The 21426-nt window shown below is 44.5% G+C and overlaps 2 protein-coding genes and 1 pseudogene across 2 annotated transcripts; all 3 read left to right on the plus strand.

The window, feature by feature from the left end:
* Positions 1–7093: 7093 nt before the first annotated feature.
* Positions 7094–7868, plus strand: LOC120656710 (probable lipid phosphate phosphatase beta). Its single transcript, XM_039934899.1, has one exon. The coding sequence runs from the start codon at positions 7142–7144 to the stop codon at positions 7748–7750; it is 609 nt and encodes a 202-aa protein (XP_039790833.1). The 5' UTR covers positions 7094–7141; the 3' UTR covers positions 7751–7868.
* A 1740-nt stretch (positions 7869–9608) lies between these two features.
* Positions 9609–12605, plus strand: LOC120656712 (vesicle-associated protein 1-3-like). Its single transcript, XM_039934900.1, has 8 exons — positions 9609–10134; positions 10241–10311; positions 10416–10497; positions 10584–10699; positions 10780–10938; positions 11037–11084; positions 11670–11747; positions 12264–12605. The coding sequence occupies exons 1-8, from the start codon at positions 10086–10088 to the stop codon at positions 12375–12377; spliced, it is 717 nt and encodes a 238-aa protein (XP_039790834.1). The 5' UTR covers positions 9609–10085; the 3' UTR covers positions 12378–12605.
* Positions 12606–12735: 130 nt separating this feature from the next.
* On the plus strand, positions 12736–14576 carry LOC120653681 (annotated as a pseudogene).
* The last annotated feature ends 6850 nt before the right edge of the window (positions 14577–21426 follow it).

Raw genomic sequence — 21426 nt, forward strand, 5'->3', positions numbered from 1 at the left:
GTCATCCGGGTCTCAGGAGGCGGGCCTGCGGCCTGCCACATACTCCTGCGGCCTGTAACATGCGTGCCAAAAACTTGCTTGTTGGAGCTCTGGATCCGGCGGCTTTTTTATTTTTTTATTTTTTAAAAACATTTTTTACAAAAAATATATTTTCGATTTCACATTTTACAGTTTTATACCCTACCGCCCGGCAGGGGGCCTCCCGCATGGCGGGGGACGGCAAGGACCTACATGTAAATAAATATAAATTTTTTTGCGCGGAGTCCCCTAGCGGGAGCCTGCCGCCCCCCTGCCGGCCGGCACCTGCCGCTCGGTGGAAGGGCGGCAGGCAGCCCGCCCGCCGGGCTAGGGGGCGGCAGGCTCCCCCCCAATATAAAAGCTGAACCCCTTCCCTCGCACCCTCATTTCCTGCCCACGAGATCCATAGAGGGGAGAGGGAGAGAGGAGGGGTGAGGAAGGTAATTCCACCGGCGAAGCCCTGCCGGATTTTGGATCCGAACTGCAGGTAACCAATATTTCTCAACTTTCTCATTGAAATTTTTTTGTATGTTTAATTCTATGATTAGTATTTTTTATTATTGCAAGCACTTAGGGTTCGGATTAGTGGTTATAATTGAAGCCATACCATGTTTCTAGATATTGGATTAATTAAAATAAAGTTTTTGGATGGCCAGATATGTCGAGCAAGGTGGCGTTTCAAGTTTATTACGGTGACTTCTATAGAATTACTCATGATTCCTATGGAGTAAATCTATCAGCATTGGAAAGAAGACAGTGCAGTCTAGATAAATCCCTAGAGATGAGTTTTGAGTCCATGCGGAAATATCTTCACAGGAAGTTCAATGTGAATCCAAATACCCATTTGCTTACGGTTCATACATTGACTTCCTTGAAAACTAATGGGGATTTCTGGGAGTTGACGCCTATAAGTAGTATAGAAGAATGGCAACATTACATGCACGCAGCTCTGGAAAAGTGGGTGACCTCTCGCAATGATAATTCAGATTCATCAGAAGGCCGGTGATTTAGGTGAAGGGTCAACACACACAATATCTGACTGGAATGAAGAGATGGAAGAGGATAAAGAAGAAGAGAACGTGCAATGGTATCTTGTTTAACTTTCAATTTAAATTCCGTTCATTATATCAAATTAGTCAGCCCCAAATGCTTGGACACATGGTTTGTGGCCACCTTTAGCACAAGCACCAATTAAACAAATCAAACAATTCTGAACGCCAGCTCTACTTGACCGAGTCATGGAGCCACAGGTAAGGTTCACAAAAAATATAATCATTGCAATCAAACATAGCGAACATATAAGTATTGCAATTAAAGGTAAATGAGGCATGCCGCCCCGTCACAATTTACTTCACAATCTAGACCGATCAACACCATAACACCATATGATACACATCATGTCATTTATTGCAAACATACAATTTTATACTCCTACCGCCCGGCAGGGGGCGGCAGGATCCCGCCAGGGGCCTCCGCATAAAAAAAATTATGTTTATTTACATATAGATCCCTACCGCCCCCTACCGGGCTATAGGGGTATAAAACTGTAAAATGTGAAACCGAAAATATATTTCTGTAAAAAACGTTTTTAAAAAATATAAAAATAAAAAAGCCGGCTGCATCCGGCGGCCGATATCCCGCGTCCGGACGCTGTGGCGGGGGCTGGCGGCCTCGTCCTGGACTCCTGGTTCTGTATTGAGTTCTGCTTGAAGGCTGCAGGAGGGTTGGCCGTTTTCTTGCGATGCAATAGTACAGTATCCTCTGCTATACGTACTATGCCCACATTTATTTTGCCCCGATCCTCTTTATACTCGCGTATAAAATGACAGGAAACGCTAGTCAACTTGGCCGCTGCTCCTCTGAACTCATGCAGGCTACGGGCTTACACGATTTTGAGACAAGTGCCGAACGAGTCAGCAGTCGTTTGGCAGGGCTTCACCTAAAACGGTTTTACCAGTAAAGTCAAAGCTGGTGAAGTCAAAAAAATTTGATTTCATCTAGATTTTAGCACGGACTTGTAAAACGAGTTCACGCTACCATATCTCATTTTGCGTGAAACAGATGAAGCTAAAGCTAAAATAAACAATGTCAAAAAGACCCTAACAATACATTCTTGCAAACACGAAGAGATTAACTTGCAACTGTAACTTTATATACCCTGCTATAGAGTTTGTTTGGTAGAGCTCCATTTGATTCTAATTCTCTATAGAAGCTGATCTCTGATAAAAGTGACTCTTTTTTATTCTCTAGTATAAACTCTTAAAATCAGCTTGGAGAAGTACTTCAAGAATCAAGAGAAGCTACTTTTTTCTGCTTCTAGTCTTTTAATTAGTTTTTTTTACAGAATCACACAATAGAATCACTTCTATCTGAAAAACTGTTTTTGTAGAGCTTCTATCGTATTTAGCAGAAAATTAGCTTTGGAAGCTCTGTCGAACACACCCTTAAATATATTTTATCGAAGTAACTTTCATAAAAGTTCAACTAGTACTGATATTTATATGGCCTGATTTGGAGCTGGCCAGGCCCGTGGGGTGCAAGGGCCCCTTGATTGGATGGCTGGTTTGGGGGGGGGGGGGGGGGGGGTTGCTAATAGGCGTGCGCGCTCCAGGACAACAAGTAGCAAACGATTTCTGACAATCTTGGCGGATCCCATTTCCGGCTTGGGGATCATTATTCCCTTTCCTTTTTTTTTGGTAGCCCGCGCTGAATGCCGCTAGCGGCGTAGGAGCTTCGAGATCGTTCTCTTTCTTTTTTTGGACCGCTTGCACTAAATGCTGCTAGGGATCTGACGAAAAATCATGTCACACTAGCTTATTTTGATTTCAGCAAAATTATGTCACGCAGCTATCTTTGTGTACATAACTTATGTCATGCTACATAATTTATTGAACTAATGATGTATAAGTTGGGGCATAAAAAAATCTTGTATACATAATTTACTGATACATAATAATATTTTCATTTTTGTGACAAGAAATAAACTTGTATACATAAGTTTGTACTGTATACATAAAAGTTTTGATGCGTTGAAAGTTATGTATAATAAAATATATTGAAAAACTTGCTGCCTTGTGTGCATAACTTATGTCGTGCTGCATAAGTTATTGCTACCTTGTATAACTTACGATGTACAAGATGTGGGCATTCGAAAAAGTTTTGCTGCTAACTTGTATACATAACTTATTGAACTTAAGATGTACAAGTTGGGGGCATAAAAAAGTATTGCTTTGTTGTATACATAATTAACTGTTACATAACAATATTTTTATTTTCATGACAAGAAACAAAAATTGTATACATAATTTTGTATTGTATGCATGAAAGTTATGATGCATTGAAAAATAATGTATGATAAAATGTGTTGAAAAACTGGTATGATATGTAACTTATGCATAATTTATCATGTGTGCTGCTTTGTATGCATAACTTATATTCGTTCTGCATAAGTTATTGCTACCGTGTATAACTTATGATGTACGAGTTCTGGGCATCCCGGAAACAAAATTTTTGTTGCTAAATTATATAAATAATTTACTACTAATAATATCCTCAGAATCCAGGCGCAAAATAAAAGCAGCGTTGACTACGTGGGCCTCTGATAACACTCCGCGTGCGGCGGCATAAACGGGCCAGCCAGCGATCGGCCCAGCTGGCACGTTATAATGGACTAGCAAAAAAGAAAAGAAAGGACCACTCCCCACCTGTCGGTTCGATTGCTGGGAACTAGAGCGCGATTGGTCAGTGGCATGCAATCCCAGCGCGTGGGGCAGCTCCGGAGGTATGAAAATTTCAGCCGTTTCTTGAGGACCTGGCTCCGGGGTGACCTCGCGTAGTTGTTGGCATGCATGTATTATTTCCTTATTAAAGTAATCATAACCAATCATCTTCTTTGTGGGGCTTGGCTTGATGTTGAAAAAAAAAGTGTGGCCAGCCTCTACTGACACACAGGCATGATGCTTTTGCATGCTTCCAGCTAGGCCACAGCCGGATCTCTAAGAGCAAAATTAATAATTTAGCCATCTACTGACCGTAAGGATCTTTATAGCCTAACCTCTCAACTTATTTATATAGTAGTTAGTTTTTCATCATTAATATATTGTTAACATACGGTTTATTTATCTCTCTCATAAAGTTTATTGATTTTATGTTGAATCTTGAAGCCGAATGTAAAGTTACCGTGAGTACATATACTAAAGCTCCAAGAATTGGAGCGATTCCGTGAGTCGTGGCCCCACGTGGGACCCACACACTGTTCATGCGGGTCCTATATACTATTTAGGTGGGACCACGTACTACTCAGACGGGACCCACGTAGGACCCACATACTTTTCTAGCGGGACCCACATGGGACCAACGTACTTTTCTAATGGGACCCATGTGGGGCCCATGGGGGTCCAGGTGGGACCCATGTACTAACCAGGTGGGTCCCGCACAAATTGTTTGGTGGGACCCATGATTCTATTAACTGGATTTCTTTATCTTTAAAAATATATTCCTTCCATTATTCGACAATGTAAAATATTTTTAACTACTTTCTACATATAAAAATAATAACTAGATTTTGTATACTACGTTCACATGTAGTAGACTTTAATAATTTTTGGGATTTGGTTCCACTTCATAAACTCATAAAATATAATTGAATTATTCATTCATTGCTAATCTTACTTTTTGTCCCTACCAAAATCAATAATCAATATAAGTCAATCCATCAACTATACCTACTAACACAAAACATAACAAATTTCTAAGAAAAAAGTTATACTTCTATACTAAAATTCTTGAGATTGACGCGCTCTTAGACTATAAACTACTATGCCGCTTTCCTATAACTTTTAGATTTGATTTAATACATCAATATATATTGCTTCGACCATAGTAGCAGATAATATCTTTCCATTACTACTTTAGATCAGTATTTTTGGTATAGGCGCGCATAGCACGCGAACCTAAGAGCAGGTACAATAATGGGCTTAAAGCCAAACTAGTCAGCATTTTTGCTGATGTGGAGGAGAGAAGGGAGGAAAGAGAAGAGAGATTGGCTCTTGTTCTAGCACCAAGCTTGGCACGGAAGCATAAACATTTGTAGGCCCAAATAAAAATGCACGTGAGGGAGAGTAGAAAAGATAAAGTAAGACATAACATCACATAATAATAAAAAAGTTTTTAGAGACAAATATAAGACAACTGTTGTATGGCTTAGCTCTTATCACTTGACTTACACTATCTCCAACAGAATACCCATCACGGCACCCAAACCCAAATATGGGTCGTGCGGGCTGCTTTGGAGGAAAAAATCATCCTCCAACGGAGTACCCAAACCGCAGACCCAATTTGGGTACGAGTCGAGTGGGAACCAAAAAATGCCTCACTCGTCGAGTGGGAACCAAAAAATGCCTCACTCTCTCTCCTCGACCCAAAAAATCTCGGCTGTGCCGCCCAACTGTTTCGCAGAGAGGGGAAAGCAGAGGAGCGGCCCGGCGGACGGTGGCGGCGAGGCGGCCCCGCGGAAGACGGCGAGGTGGGCCTGCGGACGACGCCGGCGAGCCGGACCTACGGACGACGCCGGCGGCGAGAAGACCCTGGGGATGACGCCGGCGGCGAGGCAGTACCCGCGCCGCCTGCTGCTGCTGCTCGCCTCCCCGCGGGCCGCGGCGGTGCGGGACGCTGGGAACGGCGGCCAAGACGCCCGGCCGGGCGCCGCATGCACTACGGTATCTACGGGAGCGGAGGGACCTGGCAAGGAGAGGGGTTGGACGGGCGGCGCCGGCGGATGGAAGAAACGATTGAGCGAAGGGAGAAGAGCTGAGCGGGGCCGTGACAGAGAAAATGCCTTGGTTGTTGGAGAGGCTGGTTTTTTAAGTGACGACCGATTCGCTGTGCACCACCCAAAATGACAAATGGGTCTCGTTTTTGCATGCCCACCGTTGGAGATAGTTTTATAGCCAATCACTTGGCTCTACTATTAACCATGCTCTAACTAGTACTCCCTCTATACTTGAAAAAAATGTCGTTTTGGACAGTGACACGGTTTCCAAAGTTTAACTTTAACTTCTTATTTTTATAAAAATATTTATCACAAAATGATATATTTATACTTTTGTGAAAGTATTTTTTAAGACAAATCTATTCATATGATTTTTGTATTTTGAAACCCAACAACTTAAAAATTATTCATAATTTATGTTTACAATGTTTGACCCAAACTTTATCCAAAACGATATTTTTTCGAATATGGAGAGATTACTTTCTAATGCGAGCAGACCGGTGGAAGAAGATAACCAATAAAGACATCAATTTTGAAATGCGTGCCCAATTGAAATTTTAGAACACCGCGAATATTTTGGGCCCAAATATGAATGAGAAAGGTCCAACATCTGAGGGCGCGTTTAGTTCCAAAAATTTTTGGGAAAAATTACTATAGTAATTTTCAACCGAAGATTAGGAAGACTAAACAAGATCTAATTGTAAATCTAATTACACGGATGGACGGAAAATCGCGAGACGAATCTATTAAGCCTAATTAATTCGTCATTAGAAATTGATTACAGTAGCACGACATTGTCTAATCATTGTATAATTAGGTTCATTAAATTGGTCTCGCGATTTTGCCCGGGAGTTGTGAAATGAGTTTTGTTAGTTATCCACATTTAATACTCCTAATTAGTGGTCAAATGTTCGAAGTTACTGTAGCGTACGAAAATTTTTGGTAACTAAACGGGGCCTTAGGGAACATAGGCCGTGTTTAGTTCCAACGCAAAAAAATTTTGCGATGAAATTTTGCTAATTTGAAGTACTAAGTGAAGTATATTTACAAAACTTTTTGCACAGATGAGTTGTAAATCGCGAGACGAATCTAATGATACTAATTAATCCATAATTAGTGGATTATTACTGTAGTATCACTGTTGCAAATTATGGATTAAGTAGGCTTATTAGATTTGTCTCGTCATATACAAAATTTTATAAATAAACTTCATTTAGTACTCCGTAGATATGTTAAAAAATTCGATTTTTTTTACGGGATTTACGGGATTTACGGGCCATAAGGTGGCACGCCCCTTGGCCGGCCTCCTCCCCCAATCCCACAGACTTATCCAAATCACCCTTGCCGGCGCGCATGGCCCCCTCGACCACCTCGCCGTCGGCGCCGGCGAAGCCCGCGCTCCTCGGCGGCGTCGCGGAGCTGGACGCGGCCGTATCCCTCCGCCTCCACGCGCTCTTCCTCCCGGTGCCGCGCCTCCTCCTCAAGGCGCTCGAGGTCGCCGGCGACGGCCGCATCTGGCTCCCCGTCCCCATCTCCCTGCTCCTCCTCTCGGCCTCCCCCGCCAACGCGTCCGGGGCGGTCTCCCCGCTCCTGGCCGGCCTCGTCGCGGGCCTCGTCATCGACCTCGCCCTCGTCTGCCTCGCCAAGGTCGTCGTCCGCCGCCCGCGCCCGGCGTACAACGCCAAGGACATGTACGTCGCCGTCGCCGCCGACCACTGGTCCTTCCCCAGCGGGCACTCCTCCCGCGCCTTCCTCGTCGCGGCCTTCCTCTCCGGCGGTGGCTTCCAGCCCCGCGAGGCGCTCTTCCTCTGGGCCGCCGCGACGTCGGCGTCCAGGGTCCTCCTTGGCCGGCACTACATCCTCGACGTCGTCGCGGGGGCTTTCCTCGGCGTGTTCGAGGCCTGGCTCAGCAACTTGCTCTTGAGATTCATGTGTGCCCGAAACACATTTCTGGTGTGCTAAACTGCTACTGATCCTTGCCCTTTTGTACGATTAATTACACTGTGATGGCATTGTTGTTGTTACGAGGTTGCAATTTTGGTAAGCAATTCAAGTTTGATGAGCAGACATGCTGTTTCTTCAGAGGCTCAGCACGAATAGGAGGAATTAGCAACTATATTTTCCCAGTAGGAACAATGTTTTGGGCTTGTTAATGCAAATGACATCATGGCAGTAGTTACCTAGGAGAGTATACGCATATTCTTTAATCATGGACTAACACTAACAGCTATAGCTGTTATAAATCTTATTATGAGCAATTATCGTGATAAATTTGTTTCTACTTTCAGTTCCAGGTGCTGTGGCTACTGCTACAAACGTGGCTAGGCTGTTTTAGTCTTTCATGAACATGCTCTGCATTGGATACTTGGTAGATGTGTACTGGTTAGGTGCCATGTCTTAGATGCTATGCACAATTGCATTTAGATACACCAAGAAAAATGACTGCTTCCAGATACTTGATATCAATTCGATTTTACCATCGTTAGCATTGCTCCCAGGTGCGGACAGCCGTGAAACTGTTGACATTACAGTATATCACTGTGTAATCAGCACAAAACTGGGGTAATTTTTCAATGTCTGCTTCCAGGCACTTGCTGCCTCTTGAATACTCCAACCAAATCACCCTTTCTAGATCAAGGATTTTCATTTCAAATGGGTTATCAGAGTTGGGCACGGGAATTGAACTGCAACGCTGGCGAGAGAGCTGGACGGGAAGAAAAGGAATGCTCACGGAAATTCAGAAAAATTGTCTGCAAGACCTCCAATAATGCGGCAGCAGGCAATCTGCCAATATCTTCAGTCCTGCTAGTGTTGGATCGTGGGATGTAGGCCTTGTTTAGTTGCGAAATCATATAGTAAGAGAATCTTACATGTATGAAGTATTAACGAAAAAAATGAATTGCATAGTTTGCTCATAAATTGCAAGACTAATCTAATGAGCTTAATTAGGTTATGCCCTTGTTTAGTTCACTTCAAAATTCCAAAACTTTATAAGATTCTCCATCACATTAAATTTTTAAACGCATGCATGGAGTATTAAATGTAGCTAAATAAAATAACTAATTACGTAGTTTGTCTGTAATTTGCGAGACGAATCTTTTGAGCCTAGTTAACCCATTACCGGACAATAATTACCAAATACAAACGAAAATGCTATAGTACTTTACAGCTTACCTTTTACGCAACTAAACAAGCCTATGATTAAACACTAAAATTGCTACAGTAATTGCTATAGTACACATACTCTAATGCTGGATTACTTATACTCATTAGATTCGTCTCATAGTTTACTGTAATTAGTTTATATTTAATACTTCAAATGTGTAAAGATTTCATTTTTACAATTTTACGCGGGCAACTAAACGAGGCCGTAGTAGGAGATGGAACGGCGAAAACTGAAGGATCTTGTTTCTGGCGCCTGAATCATTATCCTCAGGACTGCTTATCCGGCAGCTCTCACGGGCAGAGGATAATCTGCGGGCACAGTCAGCACGCATCTGTGGCGACCAGTTCTCATATGAGGTGGACAGATGACGACAGCCAAAGCGACAGGCTACGGCGGGCGCAGAGACTCCAGAGGCCATTCGTTGTCACGTTCACAATTCACAAACGATGAGAGATCCCCGTCCAACATCAAGAGGCTCTGACCTTTCTGCAGTTTACTGCAAAAGGTTTGCTGATCAATTCGATCCGGTCTCCCGTTTTCGTCGACGGCCGCACCCAGGGAAGGGTACACGTCCGCCGCCGACCCTTCCCCCGCCAGCGTGGGTGGGCGGCGCGCGCAACGCAGTCACCAGCCGATCCCAACTGGCAGCCGGCGTCGCCTCGCAGTTCCTTCCAGCGGCCGTTGCCCGAACCCAACCACCCTGCCAGCCAACGCGCGGACAGATTGCCGTCGGGGGAAACCCGGGCTAGCACGACGCCACCGCCGCTGCCAATCATTACTCGGCCTACTAAACCTTGCTTAGTTTATGCCGACCCAAACTCCACCTCTCCTCCGGAGCCCGAGCCCCGTCTGCTCCCGTCGTCCTACGATTCGACGATTCGGTTCTTCTTCCCCTATCAAAAGGATCCAAGCACTGCCAGCCGTACTCGTCAATAGCCTGGCTTTGTCTCTCTCGTGTCCCGATACTTTGCTTCCGGGGGCAGGAAACACGCGGCCGGGGCCCCCCGTCTTGGATATTTCAGTTTTTAGGTTCTTGGATCTTCCAGATTCTCGGTTCGCGAGAGGAGAGGAGAGTCGAGGAGAGGAGGGCGTTGAATTTCCCCTTCTGATCGTTGTTCCTTGATCGCCGCCATGAGTAACACGCTGCTTCGAGTCTGCCCTTCCGACCTGAAGATGCCATGTAAGCGCTTACTGACCCTGTTGGTTGGTTCTCGGTGTTTCCTGTTGCGTTCTTTCGGATTACCAGACTGATCGGATCGTTACTGCTGTTCCGGTGCCATGGGCAGTCGAGCTCAAGAGGCAGAATTCAGCATGCCTGGAGCTCGTCAACAAGACCGATCAGTGCGTGGCTTTCAAGGTGACGAATTTGGCGAGTTTGTTTTGGTGAAAGATGCAAATCTTGTGCATCGGGGTTAGCCTCGCGGAGATTGATATTTTTCCTTCGCCCCGTCGAATCTGCAGGTGAAGACGACGAACCCTAGGAAGTACGCCGTGCGGCCTGCCTCCGGTGTCGTGCCGCCCAGGGGATCGTTCAGCATCTCAAGTGCGTCCGCTCCGCTCGTATGCTTTGTATTGCTTTCTCGCTTGGTTGATCAATCGTTCTCATCTGCTACGGTGAAATTGGTGTAGTTACGATGCAAGCGCCCAAGGAGATTCCCCCGGACTACCACTGCAAGGACAAGTTCCTCGTTCAGAGTATCGCTGTGGACGAGGGGACGGCGCCGAAGGACATTGTCCCTGACCTGGTAAATTCTTGCACAACTCGCATTTACGGAGCTGAATGGCACTGTGTGATGCTTGTTTACATTCACTTTGCGTCCTGTAGTTCAGTAAAGCACCAGGTAAGTTGGTCGAGGAGTTTAAGTTGAGGGTGATCTACGTCCCTGCCAATCCCCCATCTCCTGTGCCTGAGGAAGCAGAGGAAGAGGATTCCCTTGGTTCAGACGTGGACCATGAAGTGAAAATACCATCCACGTCCAATTCTGTAAGTAGTGACCTTACTGCTTGCTGCTCTGACCAAATGATACCATGAATGTTCCTAGTGAGTTATTAATAATGATTGGCGTTTCCATTGCTTTTCAGACATCAGGGCATGGACATGCATCTACATCACAAACTTCACATTACGAGGTGACTTTAGTTCCACCTAAATAGCACTGAATTTTCATCTTAATTCCACCTAAATGGGACTACCTTTCCGTCTTATCTCAGATTGATAATACATGCATGTACTATGTCCATAAACACTTAATCTCAAGCTGATCAGTTGTTCTGTAGCATCATCTTAAAATATTTGATCTAACTTCAGTACTGTACTCTCATGGAAATACCACACTCTATCCTTATTTAATCTTTCTGTCTGTGATGCTAGTGCTTAATTGAAAAGTTTCATTTTCATACAAAATTATATCATAAGATTTGTGCGGGAAAAGTTCTTATCATAGCAAACTTCCTGCTCGTGTGGTAACTAAGGAAGCTCTAGTTTAGCACAATAGTATATGGTTTCAAGATTTATTGCTCTGTAGTCTGTAACATTGTAGTGTGTCAGAATGACATTTGAAAATTGAGAAACCTGATTCCTATTCGCCGCAGACTCGCATTACTTCCACTGTGATTATCATCACAATGAGTTCGAGATGTTACGATTACAATTTCAGAATCTTTTTTCTATCCTAAAATTTTGCCTGACATCTTCGATGTTCTGTGGCTCTCTAGGACATCTCTATGGTATCCAAGTCAGGAGACCACGAAAGTAGATATGCAGAGGAAAACAAGAAGATTCAGAAAGAGCTGGTATGGCTTTTCTTCTGATGATGAATTTTTCTGTTTTTTACTTTTAAGATTGTAATTTTGAGGAAACTAGTTACTTTATTTGTTACAGTACATTTTTACATTATTACTTCTGCACAACTAAGTTACCCTTTTATTTGTTACGTGCTAGTTTAATCAGCTCCTATTATGATATTTAGTTTAGGTATTATTGTTTGGGCTCCTCACAGTTTTATTAATCCTTTAAGAGAACATAATTCTTTGAGTATATAGCTGAGGCACACATAGTGATAGTGCGAAGCTGGTTAAATATGGAACAACAAACAAATCGCTAAGTGCAGCAGCCACCAGGATGCCTTGGAGGTTAGAGAAGTGATATGATAATTCCACACAAGATAGTAACACAAAATGAGAACACGATTTGATGGCCTCTTGTTTTTTTGGACTTTTTCACAGCATACCTTTCTATAACCAGAAGTATGTTTGCTGTTGCAGCTTTGGTATGTGATCACTAACCGATCAAAGTTACTTCGTTTTCAGGAACTCATTCGGAAAACAAAGCCGTCTCCCGGGGGCTTCTCGGCCACGTTTGTGCTGCTAATCTTCTCGTTATGTTTCCTTCTTGGATACCTGATGTTGGGAAGCAGAGCTTAGCGACACACGGCAGCACATCATTTTGCTGCACGGCTCTATCTTTTTGGCACCTTTGCACTCTGCTCCTTTTAGTACAGAATTTGTATTAGTTTGTCCACAATACAGATAGGTTGTTTGGGGGCACTCAAGTGTCCATATTATAACAGACCTGTTTTGAAATATACGTGTGTGCTCGTAATGGTAGAGGCTGTGACACTGTGTTCAAATTTCAGGAAGCATTTCTTACTACAGGTTTCATAAAAAAAATTTGAGTAAATTGCATCTCAGATCCCAAACTTATTCCGAAGTTTCACCTAAACCCTGTGGCAGGATCCTCCCCTTCTAGCTCCGCCTCAAGATCAATCCACCTGCCTCCTCCATGGACCTCCCCAAGATCAGTCCACGTCAGTTCCTGCACTCGATCTACGTGCTTGCCTTCTCCCCCACCGTGCCTGTCCTCGCCTCCGGCAGCCTCCTTGGGGGACCTCTGCAACCGCATCTCCCTCCTCTCCATTGACCCCGTTCGCCCCTCCGCTGCCTCCTTCTGTGCCCTCCCGGTCCTCTCCTTCCACCACCCCTACCCACCCACCAAGCTCCAATTCAACCCCCACGCCGTCGCGCCGCGTCCCTCCTCGCCTCCTCCATCGACACGTTCCACATCTGGCACGCCCCACCTTGACGACCTCTCTGCCTCCGCACCGCCGCCCGAGGTCTGCTCCATCCTCGACAACCGCAAGGCCTCCTACGAGTTCTCTATGCCCCTCACCTCCGTCGCATAGGGGAGTCTTTGACATATATGCCATTAAAAAAGTTGGATGTGTCATACATACCATTAAAAAGTTGGATGAGTCATCTATGCCATCGCGCGAATTTTTTATGGCATACATGCCACTTTGGACGGACACTAACAGAGAGGGAGAAAAACTGGTTTGCCCTTCTGGTTCCTGGAGAGGATTCGGTGTCTCCCCCCGTCTCTCTCTCCGTGTCCCTTCTTTTTTTTACTCCCACAGCATCCTCCTCCCTCCTTTGCGTTGCGCGGGGCCATGGCGCGTGGCGGCGCGCGGGGCCGGCCGGCCGCGGCTGGCATGGACGGCGGTGGGTGCGGACGGCAGCGGCCGCGGCAGGCACGGCCTTCCCCGGCGGCAAGCATGGCGTGCGCGGCGGGCACGGCCAGCGGCGACGCGGCGGGCGCGACCTTCCCTGGTGGCGGGCATGGCCTTCCACGGCGGTGGCCACGCGCGGGGCCATGGCGCGGGCGGCGAAGCGCGGCGCGGCCCTCCCCTGCTCCGCCGGCATGGGGGCATGGCGGGCACGACGAGCAAGCGAGTCGGCGGTGCGGTGAGCGGGCGGCGGCGCGGAGGGCAGAACGGCACAGCGAGCAGGGGAGGGGCTCGGCGCCCTGACGGCGGCGGCGCATGGGCGGGAGTACTCCACGGGCGGCGGCCGCCCGCCCTCGCGGCTGCTCTGCTTCGGGGCAGGGTGCTCTGGGCCAGGTGCTTCCTCTGCACCGTGCACCTCCCCTGCTCCTCTGTTGAGCAGAGCCTCAGCTCTTATCCCCCCCAAAAAAAACTCATGTGAACTATACACCCAGGGGCACAATGATCATTTGGATTGGTGGGTCCCACCTGTAAGTCCTCTGACTTTGTTAAGTTCTAACGGAATATGGATGGAATGCCACATATGTCAAAAGAAGTTCGCTCGATGGCATAGATGATCCATCTAATTTTTTAGTGGCATGTACAGCACACCTAACTTTTTTTAATAGTATGTATGTCAAAGACTCCGCATAAGGACCGCCTCCATCGACACCAGTACACCACCTACACATCGACTACGACGTCATTGAGACGTAGCTCATCGCGCACAACAAGGTCGTGCACGACATCGCCTAGGGCGAAGCCGGGGTCTTTGCCTCTATTTCGCTGACGGCTCTGCCGATGTATTTGACCTCCGGGACAAGGAGCACTCCAGCGTCATTTACGAGAGCCCACGCCCTGACACGCTGTTGTTCAGGCTGGCGTGGAACCGATTTATCCTCCGCTACATGACCGTGCTGCTTATGGAGATCTGCGCCATCGTCGTGCTCGACATACGCGCGCGAGGGGTGCCTGTGGACGAGCTGCACCGGCACCGAGCTTGCGTCAACATGGTGCGTGGGCGCCGCAGGACAGCAGGCATCTCTGTTCGGCTGGGGACGTGAGCAGAGAGAGAGAATGGTGAGGGAGAGAGAGAGGAAGGAGTAAATCAGAGAAAATAAGACTGTATAGAAGGTTTTAATGTTTGCCACCAAGGTGCCACATCGGCATTGGGTGCTTGCATGGAACATTTGGGGATCTTGAATGGACCACTCAGCATGGTTTAGGGATTCAGATGGACGATTTGAGGGTTTAGAGACCTAGATGAAACTTCAGAATAAGTTTGGGGGACTTATGATGCAATTTACTCTAAAAATTTCTTACTATATGAACATCTTCAGGGCGCGTTTCCGTTTGCAAAAATTTTTGGGTGTCAAATCGATTCTTTGACCAGATGTCGGGAGGACTTTTCGGACACTAATTAAAAAACTAATTTCAGAACTCACTTGGAAACCGCGAGACGAATCTTTTGAGGCCTTTGACCGCATCATTAGCACATGTGGGTTACTGTAGCACTTATGGCTAATCATGCACTAATTAGGCTCAAAAGATTCGTCTCGACGTGTACATCCAAACTGTGTAATTAGTTTTGTTATTCAATTACATTTAGTGCTTCATACGTGTGTTTAAAGGGGAGGTGAAAATTTTTGGGTGAAAATTTTTGGGAACTAAACGCGCCCTCAATGTTTGCTTGACTTTGATCACGAAGTGCGTTGAAATCAGTACATAGATTTTGTCACGTTCCCTTCGTGTTCCGTGACATCCAATTCGGCAAAGAAGCATGTGAGACCGGAACTAGCGACTAGAGGGGGTGAATGAGAGTCTTTAAAGAAAAATTTGGCGAAAAAGCTAATTCAAATTTGCTGCCCAAAACACCTCTTTTCTAATCGCTAAGTTAACACGAGTCAACTGGTGACGCACTCATCCTAGCAGCGATTAGGAATTCTTGACACACAGCGAAAAGCAATGCGGAAAGCACGGTAAAAAAAGACTTTCACTGATAAAAAAAGCTAAACTCTCTTTAAAGCACCCTAACTAGATAATGTATTAGGTATAAACCAAACTCTTCGTGCAACCGTGCAAACTTCTAATCTAGCCCACAAGATTAACATCGGGGCGGGGGATTGGGTAATTTTACATTTAACCGCCTGTCGCTAATCATACTTTTGCAAATTCATCCTTCCACTCCCCCTGTGCACCCTCTGGATGTTGATCCTATGGTCCAGATTAGAAGTTTGCACGGTTGCACGAAGCGGTTGGTTTGCACCGATATGTTGCCCCTAACTAAGCATGCATGAATTAACTATGATTTGCAAGAATAAAATTAATTAAAACTTAGCTAATTGGGGATGCAAGCCTTAAAAATATTAGCAAGAAAAATAACTAATTAACTCAATCTAAGAACAGTAATTAAAAAGCTAATAAGCTAAAGAAAGAAAGAAGAAATAAAAAGAAAATAGGCCAAGATGCTTACCTTTTTATTTTGATTACCTGTTGGCAGCAATCCTTCCTGGGCTGCCGCTGCCCCTCCGCATGGGCTGAGCACACGGCTCCGTGGGCGGCAGCAGCACCCACGACCCGCTTGAGCTGCGTACCTCCTTCCTTGGGCTGCTTGCTCGGCCGGCCCGCTGACTTGCGATGGGCGAGCAGCGACCGCGCCTCTGGGCTGGGCTGCTGCGCCCCTTCACCCGTGAACTCCTGCGTTTTTTTCTTTTTTATATTTAAAAATAAAAAATTTCAAAAATATATATCATTTTGGGAATATTTCAAAAATAGGGGCCTGTCGCTCACCCACGGGGCGACAGGGACCTATATGTAAAAAAATAATTACCTGTGGACTCCTGAGGGTGTGTGGGGGCCGGTCGCCCGTCCAGGGGGCGACATGGGGCCCCCTCCATCGGGCGACGGGGTGAAGCGTATAATTAATGTATGCACGGCGACACTGGAACATGGACTTTGAGACCGCTTTTAATTGGACGACTTGTCAAATCTAGTTGTCAGGTGGCCCAGTACACGCAGCTACTAGAGGACCTAGCAAATCCCTCTCATAAGCAAATGAGAGGACCTCCAAATGAGATATACAAAGTGGTCCTAACAGATGGGATGCCCACGCAGCCCCTCCACATATACATAGGCATCTGGCCAATAATCAAAATACTCTTACATGAAGTACACAACCCAATACCCCTTAGGGGTAAAACCATCCAATTTTCTACCGGACCACCGGACACAGACACCACCTTCATGACTTCGCTTCCCCTCAACGCAATCTTCGTGATGACACCACGTGTCCTCCACCACCGCCATCCGCCTGCACCGGATGCGTCCCCGGCTTTGAGGGCCAAACTGGTAAACCTGCCTGCGTTCAGTTTTGAGGTCTAATTGGCAAACCCGCCAACTCGATGTCGACACGTGTCCAGCCTCCGCCAAGCTTCGACGGCTTCAAGTCTTTCGCGCTCCCGCAACACGGGCAACCTACTCGAGCTTGCCATCGTCTCTTTCTCCTTGACATGATTGACACCGTCTTTGTCACCATCCCATCCTCCATGTGCTCTTGTTTTGATCTTGCACCATGTGAACCGTCCGTGATTCCGCCCGGACTCATCGGGTCCCTCGGTCCAAACTTATTCGCGTTCACCCTGAACCTTTCGCTTGACCTTCACCTCATATCGTCGACCTCTGGGCCGCATCCTATACCTGCACATCACGAGCTCTTTATCATTGAATGATTAGTCTGCTTGTGATGCTTGATCATGATGTTAGCGGGGGTACTTATAGCCGAGCGCCCGAGCCGGATCATTAGCGTTCATGTTAGCTTTGAGACGGATCGTGCATGTGAAAGCGGTTAGGAAACGTCCGATCTGGCCACCTCGTGTATTTAGTGTTTTCTCGGATGGCTGCATTGGTTGGCGACCTCGTGTAACTTGTGTTTTTCTAGATAATGGTGTACCAATTTTATTTTCTGTACAGCTCCGGGGAGCCTCCGCAAATGGTCAACATCGTTGCATGGGCTGGTGAACACTAGCACTTTGTTTTTGTATGATGCTGGCTGATTATTTTAGCCTGAGATCTTGGCGTATCGGACGGTGCGTGGAGTACGCGGGGTGGTTAGGGATGATATATAGAGGTCAAGCAAATGGTGATTAATAATGGACTAGGAGCACCAGTCACGTTCAGCTCGTTGCAAGAAAATTAAGTGTCACATGTTTGGATGATCATTTTTGCGGAGTCAAAGTTAACGATGGCAAAACTGCAGAGTGTAATGTTTGGAGTTCCGAATATCCTATTTTCTCTCAATTTGTATACTTGATTTGTGTCTCTCCATCCAATGAGAAGCCAATTAAGGATGTGATTTCCAGCTCTTTCCTTCGGCTCTCCTGCTTGGCATCAACTCCAAGAGCAACTCCAAGAGCAGCAACACCAAGCAGGTTCCGTGGCGGCCGCAGCAGCAGCTCCAAATTTGATCCACCTCAAGTTGACCTCACAGGGTGCCAGCTCATTATCACCGTCAACCACCTCCGGACTCCAGCAGGTTCCACGTTCTCTCACATGGTTTGACATTTTCTTCGTTTGTTGAGATGCAACAAATCAAGTGATTGATTTGGCTTATCGTTGGTTGAAGTCAGAGAAAGCCGTCCTGGACGGCCTTGACCGGCACGGGCACGGGTGCTGCGCAGGGGACAGCGGCTACCATTCGCGTCCTCGCAGCCGGCAACTCTGCCATCTCTAGCATCTGGCCGCGGCTCGCCCCCACCTGAACCGTGAAGAGGAAGCTTAAGGGTAGGGTTGAAAAGGAAAACGAAAATTTTCAATTACTGGGACCATTTTCGAAATTTTATCGAGATTCTGATGTAAACGAAAATGAAAACGGCTACCGAAAATACGGAAACAAAAATAGTATTTTTATCCGAAATTGAAAGTGAAAACGATTTCAGCCTCTACCGACCATTTTCGAAAATTACCGTATTTATGCGGTAATTTACCACCGGTATTACTATATTTGAAGCCCAGTCCAACACATGCTTTCCCGGCCCAATAGCTCGCGGAAGTTCAGCTGAAGGCATAGGCAGCCTCCGGCCCTGCAATAGCACTATTCTTAATAGCATGCTAGTCTATGTTTAAGTCTCTATTTGAATTTGGTTAATGATCATGTATGACTATGTCACTATGTTGTGTGCAACTTTCTGTCATACTATCGTGCATGCTACTATGTGTCCGTTTTCACGGATTGGTTCGATATTTGGATTAATATCTTAATCGAATCTTCACGACTTGTATATGAGATGTGTCAAGTCATATAGTTAATGTTGTGCTCTATTGTTTAATATGTTTATTGTTTTTTAAATATCATTTTGATGGATTTCGATCGTTATCGATGTGTTCTCGACCGTATATTTCTGTTTTCAAAATTACGGGAATACCGGCGTTGTTTTCGTTTCCGAAAATACCGTACCACTTTCGTTTTCGATGAAAAAATGTGAAAGTGAAAATGATGAAGTCTTTCGCCGATCGTTTCCGACCGTTTTCATCCCTACTTAAGAGTGTATTTAGATCATTTTGTATTTTGTGTTTTTGCATTTTTGTCAGGGAATCTTCAATATTTGAAGTATTAAATGTAGACTAATTACAAAACTAATTATAGATCTCGTCTGTAAACTACGAGACGAACTAATGGGCCTAATTAATCCATCATTAGAGCATATTTACTGTAGTAAGCATTATTGTAGCAATTTATGTCTAATCATGTCCTAATTAGGCTCATTAGATTCGTCTCGCAATTTACAATCAATTTTTATAATGCGATTTATTTTTCGACTACATTTAGTACACCATGCAAACGATTTATAAAAATTTTGCGTTTTGCCTTTACAGCATCTAAACACGGCCTAAATTGTATTGGCTTGCGTGGACCTTCAACTGCAGGCCGGCCCCACCCTGAACCGTGAAGAGGAAGCAATTCATGGTTGCCGTGATCTCGTGCACCTTCCATGTAATCTCCTTGGTCTCCAAAAAAGTGCAATAATTAATTTCAGTTGTAGCAGGTGGCACTGGCTTCCGTAAATAAACTGCATATGGGCATGCAGGTTCCTATTTGTCACATCCGATTTAAGGAAGAAACCGAATACATCTCATATGTGCACTAGGATCAAATTCACACACATATGATGAACGTCGTAAGTGTATACCATTACAATGCCATAACGAAAGAGAGTTATAAGAAATTTATTGCATGACCGAAAGTGTCAGTCTTACGCAAATAAATAAATATAAAAAGTAGCAGCAGAACTTCATCAACACAGGCAGATAGTTGGGAGACATACGCCTAGAACTCGTCGAAGTCTTCAGGAAACTCCGGACAATTATCTTGTTCTGAGCAGCATTTGTTTTAATAAATCAAGCGTGGGTACACTTATGGTTGATACTCAGCAAGTGGAGTAAATAATATAACATGCAAGGCTAAATCAAGGAATAGCTGACATGGTTTAACTGCGATAAGCACTTTTAGTTGGTCAAATTTTATTTAGCAAGCATTAACTAAGTTTAAGTTTATACCACTAACCTACAAATAAGTAATTGAATAAATAATAGTATCATAAATAGAGAATGTCAATTTAGATTATCTTGAAGTTCAATTATCATGTGAGGGTCCAACCGCTCTTAACTTTGAGTATGACTGATATATAAATTTAAACTCTGCAGAGGTCGTACAGTTTATCCATAATTCGTGTTTCACTTGATGCTCGGATTTGCAAGGCCCTTAAACACTTTCGAGCAGAGTGACAGAGATTCATTGCAAGGCCTTTATAAAGATTTCCTAACTTATGATAATCTGCTAAGGTTTCAAGCCAAATCGGTCATAATTCTCCCTAACGAGGAAGTGCCTTAGCCAAGGACCACAAAATCAAAGCCTCAAGAGAATCGAGCAATACCTCAACGATGCATCCCCTCTTTCCCTTTTGATAAGATTATTATAAGCTATAATTTCTAATTAATTAGCCAAGATCAAAGCAATATGATAATGTGGTTGCACTCTTTTCCTGAGTGGTTCTCCATGATCCAATTAAAGCATATGATCTTGTTTAATAACATTAATCAATTGTGAACATGAAGTAAAACAAGTGTAGCATTGTTTCCAGGTTATATAACCATAGATAAGTATATAAGCAACTAGCATAACTACAACATAGAGTTAAACAACCGAAGTTTAATTAAGAAAGGATAAACAAACTAGGCACATTCTTAATTGGGACCCTTCATATTTAAGACACAAGCATGCATATGACGTAAATGTGAATCTTACTATTACTTAAGGCTCCTTTAGAGTTTCTACATGAAGCCACAAAGGATCCTAGGTGGACATTTTAAAAAAATAGAGAAATTCTATAAATTCTAACAATAATAAGAAACATCCGGCCATCAATCTAACAACTTTAATTATAATAGCCATCGGATCTATTATCTTTTCTAATAAATTACCCACCTCTATCAATATAAAAATAGACTAAAGGAACTCCCTAAACATGTATCTAAATTACCCACCTCTGTCATCATAAAAAATATAACGTAACCCCCAAATCTTTGTGTAAATTACCCACCCGTGCCATTATAAAAATAATACAAATACTCTGTTAAATTTGCATATAAATTATCCATGATAATAATAATAATTATTAAAAGTTAAATTACTCCTAAATACGAATCTAAATTATATAATTATAATAAAATATTAAAGTGCACCAATGTAAAATTCCAAATTATTGTTTCTATCATTATTAATATATTATTTTTATATAAAAATACTACCAATGATATATGTTATCATGTATTCATGGACGACGGAAGAGATAAGAATATCAATTTACAAACAAATAGTTCAACTACATATATCGAATACATATGGAGGTGTGATGCAAAATGAAATCTACTATAACTGG

This window comes from Panicum virgatum, chromosome 1N, assembly GCF_016808335.1.
Source record: "Panicum virgatum strain AP13 chromosome 1N, P.virgatum_v5, whole genome shotgun sequence".
Taxonomy (NCBI): domain Eukaryota; kingdom Viridiplantae; phylum Streptophyta; class Magnoliopsida; order Poales; family Poaceae; genus Panicum; species Panicum virgatum.

Excerpts from the sequence above, each read along its gene's own strand:
- LOC120656710 (XM_039934899.1), top strand. The coding sequence starts at position 7,142 with ATGGCCCCCTCGACCACCTCGCCGTCGGCGCCGGCGAAGCCCGCGCTC.
- LOC120656712 (XM_039934900.1), top strand. The coding sequence starts at position 10,086 with ATGAGTAACACGCTGCTTCGAGTCTGCCCTTCCGACCTGAAGATGCCA. Across the intron at positions 11,085-11,669 it reads CACAAACTTCACATTACGAG|GACATCTCTATGGTATCCAA; the intron begins GTGACTTTAGTT and ends GTGGCTCTCTAG. Across the intron at positions 11,748-12,263 it reads AGAAGATTCAGAAAGAGCTG|GAACTCATTCGGAAAACAAA; the intron begins GTATGGCTTTTC and ends CTTCGTTTTCAG.